Consider the following 8,041-nt stretch of genomic DNA (forward strand, 5'->3'; position numbering starts at 1 on the left):
AAAGTGGAGTTGATTGTGTTTCAGATGTCTGGCTGGCAGCTAACTGTCTTTGTGACAAGGATACTGCAATTGTATGCAATACAAAATAGACATTTCCTACTGTTTATTTGTGCTGTAAATAAATGAAATTTTTACCCACTTAAGCATATGGGTCAAATAATATTACGTACTCTACATGTGAATATTACAGCTCTGGAGAATACAATACTTGAAATCACTTTTAAGCTGTGCCGTTTTGACTTGCTGTGTTCTGGAAATGCAATCACAGTAAAAATTCCACCAAAAAAATCAGTATTACTTAAAATCTTGCTCCTGTTCCTTGATGTAATAGGGCAAATTAAATAAAGAGACTAGGAACACAGAAAAAGGATCCAAGTGACTGGTGATAGGCTCAGGTATATTTTTTTTCTAATTTAATTGAAGTCTGGCCTGGATAGATAGTAACTGAAAGTGTTAGTCATTGGGTTTTGAAGTATACTTTATTTTTCAAAGAGGAAGAAAACAAAGGATTTGAGTCTTGGCCTCACCCTAATCCTTTTGAAATGGTGTTCCCATCATTAAAGACCCAACACAACTGGGAATCTTTCTTATTTTCACTGGGTGCTGTAACTGTTCAGTCTGTCTGAATTTCCCCTCTGTTCTGGAGCGCTGCCCTTCCAGCTCTGAATGAAGACAGGATGGTACAGCAGCCCAAAGCTGACCACAGTGCTGCAAGCTGTGTCGCTCCTTGCTTTGTCTTAGGTAGAGAGTCAGTCTGGTAGTCATAGGAGCACTGAATGAAGGAAAGCCTAAAGAGGTATAATATTCCCTCTCATGATTCTAGGATCTCAGCAAGTCGATTTCCTAGTGGCTATTTTTTCATTTAAAAGACGGACATGTATTTTATTATGGAAGGGTTTTATGAACGTTATAATGGTGGATGTAGAGAAGAAAGGTTTGCAGGTGTGTCATGATGAGCTGAATGGCTAGGAAAGATTTTACAAGGTTGTGTAGCTTTAGTCAAGATTTGTATATTGCAGAAAAGCACATTACTACAGCTGTGGCATGCAAAACAACAAGCTAAAGGGAACGGGACAGACAGAAGCCTACCCTTTTCATCTTTGTGCGCCGTGGGAGCTGGCTTTGTGCACCTTCAGAACTGGCTGTAAATAAAAACTTTAAACATTTCTTCTGGTTAGAATGTGAACAGAGAACACTGTTTAAACAGTCACTGTGTGAGAAAGGGCAGATAGGGAGAGGTGGACAAAGGCTACCTTTCGCTATATATGTGAAATGGCAAAACAACGAATGATGTTGCAGAAGGGAAGGAGAAAATTGATCTTGGTGAAAACCCTGCCAGCCAATGCCACAGTCCCATCTATTCAGTAAGAAACTTGCAACTGCATTTCTCACTATTTAGAAGACAGGTCCTTGCTACCTCTTCATCAGATGATTAAAGTTGATGTTACTTGAAGTCCATTGACCTTGTGAATAACTATTAGAACTCCAGTCATCTGCCATTTGTAGGCAGGTGTCCATGGTTAATTTTTATCAGCCTTGTAACCCCCGAGGAAGTACTCCTGACTCAACAGCTGTCTCCCCTTTTGTATTGCAACAGAAATATCTACACTATGTTTATGGGTCATTGTAGAAAAACCTAAGACAGACTGCCCTTGCAGAGTGCTGTAATCTCTCAAGCACTGAAATATGCAGATTGAATATTGCAGTATTTTAACTAAGTAATTTTAAAATGTATGTATGTGTACTATCAATTTGCACTCATTCCCAAAGAAATTCTCTGATGCAGTAAATTGATACAATTGCAAATTTAAACCTCTTGAGTTTGATTCTTCTGGTTAATATTTGCTTTATTGAGCAATAAAAAATGAAGACTCTCTCTGGAAGAAAATGGAGTAACTTAGGACATGCTATGGTGCTTGGCCACTTGCTTGAAACTCCCCTGGAGTGGGGAAGGTCCCCTGGGGAGGAGTCTGTGACCTTGAGCACTCTGTGCTCTTTCAGGTGCTGACTAGCTGCACTAAGTGACTCCAGTAACTAGAGAAACTAGTATTTTGGTCGAGAGGTGGGTGTTTACAGTCTATATTCCCTTCATAACTGTTTCTTATGTTGTTTTCTGACCTGTAATAGTATTTATGTGCCTTTTAAGAGTTTATGTAAAGTATCCAGGCTCTGAGAGATAATTACGATTCTATCTGAAGTGTATCTTTTGCAATAGCAAAATACCTGTGTTCCAAATGCAAAGCAGTTAGTGCCACTTTACAAAGGAAAGGGAAGGCCATTACCAGCATCTGCATTCAACTGACAAATATGCCTCTCAATACTGCTCAATTAATGTCTTTCAGATTGGAAAAAATAGCAGTGTAGCTTTGTCACAATCCAGTCCTTCGAGTACATCAAATCCAGTACACAACAGACAAGTAAGTTGCTTTAAAAGAAAGTGTACTTAAGTCGTCTGTAAGCGGTTTTGAAATATTTAATACTGTAAAACTTTAAAATACAATTTCTGTATGAATACAATTCTATAGAACCTGTCTCTCGGTGAACTAATGTTAGATTTCTTCTTACTTAATTTTTTTTCCAGCTATTTTCCCCTCCGAGATTTATGAATAACAAGTTTTCTGCTTGTTTTTCACCACCTGTAATACACCTCAGGTTGGCTTACGTGCTGCTCACTGGCTGTTGCTTCGGTGATACAAACTCAGCAGCAGCGGAAACTGTCTGCACAGGATCCAGCTAAGCTGCTGTGGTTTTTGTGTCCAACTTCCCCTGCTGAGCGAGATGGCACAGCAGAGTCCCCAAACTGGCACAGGAGGGACAGCATTTAAAAATAGGCCAGAAGTGAAAGCAGTAAAGGGAGGACAGAAACAGGACAGAGAAGACAGGGCATTTGGCTGTTCAGAGAAACTAATCTGAAAGCATAACTAAGCTAAGCATAATCTGAGTTCTGTGAGAAAATCCTGTGAGAAATCCTTAATCCATAATCTGAGTTCTGTGAGAAATCCTTAGCGCTCCCACCCTACCTGTTTATCACACAGACTACTAGTCAGATAATTATAATAAATTCTGTAACTCACCTTTTTTGTGAGGACAGGTGCTTGACCTGTGATCCAGCCCTCATCTGTCTGGAGGACTGATAGACTAGTTTATTTTTTTTATTCTGGTTCCTACTGTTTGACTCTCCAAGTTGAGTAGTTTATCAAGAATTCATTCTCAAGATCCTTGGTATGAAGAGGTTTCCCATCTCGGCAAGGTGTAGTCACAACTAAACAAAAATACCAGAGGATTTTTCTGTACAACCAGTCAGTATTTTAGAATTCTGTTACATATTCTGGCTAAGTTATACAGGAGTAGTTATTCCAAATGGCTGTGCTGCTTAGTTTCTGCTGTGTAGACACAGCAAAAGAATAGTAATGATTGTAGTAATGATAACCCACAACTGTATCCCCATTAAAAATACTCTGAATCGCTCACATCTTGAGATGAACTCCCAAACAGTAAATTTTTTTTTTTCTCTTGGTGCTGAATGCAAAGCAGTATACGTATGGAAGAACTACTCTAAAGGGAAAAAAGTGGAAAGTTTCTTCATACTTCTAGGGACTGGCATTTTCCTGTGTGAGACACTGTCATCCCACTGCCAGTAACAAACATGGGATAAAGCTGTTCTGAGTGCAAAACTGTCTTTGCTTTAACCTCCTGCTCCTGTGCTAGTATAAAATACACACTACCTGAGGAGCAGAGCTTGTTGGGATCTGTCGCCTAGATCCCATGGGGAAAACCTAACAGTACAAAACGTTAATTTTGTGGCAGCCTTATGTAAACAGAAGCTATTGCTGAGCTTTTCAGCTGCCTGTTTCCGTAACTTTGTCGAAAATAGAAGTGTGTGCTTGTTTTAAGCCCCACAAACTCTTTATTGTTAAAAATATGTTTCTGTCAGTTTGGTAGTTGAATATGGAGCTCAGAATACATCTTGATTTTCTTTTGTATTAACTTTTATTAAACTTTTTTTTTTTTTAACTCTTAACACAGGATTGTAGTATTTGGAACCATGAATAATGATTGCCTATCTAATAAATGCTTGTCACTGTCAACATAAAGCTGAGCTGCTTTGTTGGCAGCTTTCATCTCCAATTGTCGTGGTTTAACCCCAGCCGGCAGCTAAGCACCACGCAGCCGCTTGCTCACTGCCCCCCCCACCCCTGGGATGGGGGAGAGAATCAGGAAAAAAACTCGTGAGTTGAGATAAAGACAGTTTAATAGGACAGAAAGGAATGAAAAACAATGATAATGATAATAATAGTATTGCTATTGTCATATTATTAAAAGAATTAAACTATACAAAGTAAGTGGTGCACAATGCAATTGCTCACCACTCGTTGACCGATGCCCAGTTAGTTCCCGAGCCGCGATCCCCCCTCCCAGTTAACTCCCCCCAGTTTATATACTGGGCATGATGTCATATGGTATGGAATAGCTCTTTGGCCAATTTGGGTCAGCTGTCCTGATGGTGTCCCCTCCCAGCTTCTTGTGCCCCTCCAGCCTTCTTGCTGGCTGGGCACGAGAAGCTGAAAAATCCTTGACTTAGTATAAACACTACTTAGCAACAACTAAAAACATCGGTGTGTTATCAACATTCTTTTCCTACTAAATCCAAAACACAGCACTATACCAGCTACTAGGAAGAAAATTAACTCTGTCCTAGCCGAAACCAGGACACCAATCTAGCAACTGAATAGTCTCTAAAAAAAATTCTAGTCTTAAACTGTACTATAATATTTCTTTATAAAGGTGTTATTAATTAGGTAACAATAAGTGGATCTGCAAGTGTATGCTGTGTCAGTAAAGGTGTTACTGGGGGAATCTGAGCTCTCATTTTTAATGTTAGTGGTGTTATAACCATGATAATCAGGGACTCCAAGTGAAGCAAGGTCTGTAGGCAGAGAATCTCTGCTATACACTGGGGTTTATAGTTGGAAAAATCAGGCAAGTTTTCACGAATACAAGTCAGAACAACAGACTTTTAACAATGCAGTTTGAAGTAGAATTGCAGCTGTCAAGCTAAATGTGTGTGCAGAGCAATTACCCTGGACTGCTTCCACGGTGTTACCTGGTCAGGCAACCTGTCGGGGTTTGTCTGCTGGTGCAGAGGGGGAGTAAGAAGGGAGGAGAAGATTGTTGTTTCTCAAGAGGAGAGGGGTCCTTAACACAGGGTTGAGTGACTGGGTGAGAATGAGGCATTCAGGAAATTGCAGTAGGCTGTAAACCCAGTCTCGTTTGAACGTGTGATCGCCTGCGTGCAGTCCTACTGAGAAAGCTAGCTTCCCCGCTCACCTTCCGAAGGTGTCCAGTCGGAGCTGAGAGGACATCCGGCAGTGCTGTAAAAGTCACCTGCCACCGATAACTGGGTGTTTCTCGTTATTCAGTTGTGAGATAAAGGTGCCCCGTGGTTGTTTTGATTTCACCCTAGTAGTTTCTTTTGGTCATTAGCTGCATTTGTTGAAGTGCACTGTACTCTCAGCTGCTCCTGTGGGGGGACTGGTGGATTGTGAGGATAACTGTTGTGGGCCTGTCTGCTCTCTCCCGTTGCATTAAACTCAGTCAGGTTAAACTTGGACAAATTGTTCTCAATTCATGTGTAATTTGAATGTTGCTGCATCTGTTTGAGACCTGAACGCAGGCTTGTATACATAAAAGCGTGCCTGTTTTTCCAACTATTGTTGCTTTAATAAAAAAAAAAAATATTACTTTTCCCTACAAAAACTACTTGGTTTTTAACAAACATTAATGGAATGGTAGTTTTACAGTCAAATTATTTGTGCCTGTTAATAAAAATTACGTATTAAAAGCTTGTTTTCTCCAGATTTTATCCTTGTTCTAGGTTTATAACTAATCAAGTGTTTTTGTCTTCATAGTGCTTTTAGGTGCCTGAATGTGTTAACACTTCAAGACCTCAGTATGTGGTGGTTTTTAAATACTGAGTAACTAGATCATTTTATTAAGGGAAGGTGACAACGTGTATGCTGTGTGGGGATTCCTTGTGCATGAAAACATGCTGTGTAGAGGAAAAGATTCTTCAGAGTTGTCGTCTAATTGCTGCTTTTTATTTGTAATGATACATCAAGTTAATGAACATGAGATTCACCAAAGCTTACTAAAATCAGACAGTCCCAAAAGGAAATACACTGTTTATTGAAAGCAGTTCCTTTTCTTAACGATCTAATGTAATCAGTAAACAGGGAGGGAATTTAGTTCAGGGACTTGAAATAAATTCCTGCTTTCAGTTCTGTCAGACACAGATGTTATTAAAGTATTGTATACTGAAAGACATTTTGTGATTTTGAACCTGGCTCTGGTTTCTCTTTTAGAAGACATCAAACCGGACTGGTAGAATAAGGACTCTTCCATAACAAGGAAAAGGAACCAGCCTATAATCTCTAGCTCTCAGCAGCCCTACTCCACAGGGTTTTTCTTTTCTATGTCCTGCAGATGGATTTAACCTTTTATGAATTTGTGGTTTTAAAGAGAATTAAATTTACAGAAAACTGTAATAGTGATTTGTTTAGTTTTTCACTTGTATTTGCCACTGATCTGTGTGTTCTGCTTGGTTATGTTTCATGCCTTTTAAAGCTGTTAGCGTTGCAATGCTCCCTTTGTTTCCTTATCAGAACACAGCGGACATTCCAAAAAAAATCCAGATCATGATTTGAATTTATTTAAAGGATCTCCAAATTTTTTCATTAAATAAAAATTACAGTAATTCTGTATTTAAGCTTGTCCTATGGATAAAAATTGAGTGCATTTCTTAGTAATTTGCAAACAGCTGGGGCACTGCAACTTTAGGGACTAATCCTGACTGGTGCTCTGTACCTACAGCATTTAATAATTTCAGTGGGAATTCCGAGTGTTCAGCCTCTTCCAGGATCAGGCTCTTAAGGAATCTATACTTCAATCAATGTATAGCAGATTTTTGCACCAAACTGTAATTAATGTTATCAGGGGCTCAACATGTAAAATCCCCGTATCTGGGTGGATTTCTAGACCCTTAAGATCATAGCACTTGATAACTTCAGTAAACAGTTTGAGTTTGCAAGGACAGGAGTCGAGCAGATTGGCTTGCATTAATAGAATTGCACTGACAGTGTTTCTTATAGGATTACTGAATAATTTTTTAATAAAATATAGATTTTATAATCAGGAAGCCAATACTAGGTACTGGAACAATAGTACAGAGGAGTTAATTTTTATTTCTACGGTGTTAAAAGTGCACTTATATGCTGGTTTATTTACATCTTGGGGAAAGGCGAGAGACTGCAAATAGGGAGATTATTACTACTTTCTTTTTTAAAAAAAGAAGGCTTAAGGCAAATTTTAAGACTAAAAATGTTTAAGCAATTATAAACAAGGCTAGACCCTTTGAAAAAAGTTTAGAAATATTCTTAAAATAAATTTTTATAGTGTTAATTTTGTAATAATTTATGTTTTGCTATACTTCAGAGCTAACTGACCGGTATAGTTTCAGAAACAGTATGAAACTTAGGAAAGTTTAAGCAATGTTTATATTTTTAAAATGTTCTTTGAATTATGTTTTTATTGTACATTTCTTCAGACTGAAAAATGTGTACATATCTTTGTTATTTTTGCACAATTTTTGTCTTGTTCAGTTTTAGGAGCAGTACTATGTTGATTTTTTTTAATTTATTTTGAGTTATAAAACTGCAGGAGTTTAAAAATCTCAGTAACAAAGTCATCCTCTGTAATCAATGAACTGCTATTTCTAGTTGTTGAGGGAAAACAGTGGTTGTGAGATTCAGTGGTTGCTTCTGAGAAATAATGCTAATCAATGACTGAAGGAGCAATTTTGTAGTTTTAGGAAGCTTTAGCTCTTTCCATGCATCTTTTAATTGGAAAGCTGGAATATGGAGCCTGTCCTTTGAATGCTGCTTAAATTTTTTTTCAACTGGCTTACACCTGACAGCATTTCAGGAAAGTTAAGCACGAAGTAAAATCCCACAGTGTTCTTTCATCATCAAAGAATCATTATTTA

General features: G+C 38.3%; 1 protein-coding gene across 3 annotated transcripts in view; it reads left to right on the plus strand.

Moving 5' to 3' along the window:
• ATXN7L1 (ataxin 7 like 1) overlaps window positions 1-6,926 on the plus strand; it is a 116,732-nt gene extending 109,806 nt beyond the window's left edge. For 2 of the 3 annotated variants that reach the window (XM_050898167.1, XM_050898175.1), the window contains 2 exons: window positions 2,343-2,417; window positions 6,363-6,926. In XM_050898167.1, coding sequence (XP_050754124.1) covers window positions 2,343-2,417; window positions 6,363-6,404 — 117 coding nt within the window. In that variant the 3' untranslated portion in view covers window positions 6,405-6,926. The remainder of the gene's footprint in view (window positions 1-2,342; window positions 2,418-6,362) is intronic. The other variant, XM_050898182.1, reaches the window with a different exon arrangement.
• Window positions 6,927-8,041: the final 1,115 nt, after the last annotated feature.

This window comes from Gymnogyps californianus, chromosome 1 (assembly GCF_018139145.2).
Source record: "Gymnogyps californianus isolate 813 chromosome 1, ASM1813914v2, whole genome shotgun sequence".
Lineage (NCBI taxonomy): Eukaryota > Metazoa > Chordata > Aves > Accipitriformes > Cathartidae > Gymnogyps > Gymnogyps californianus.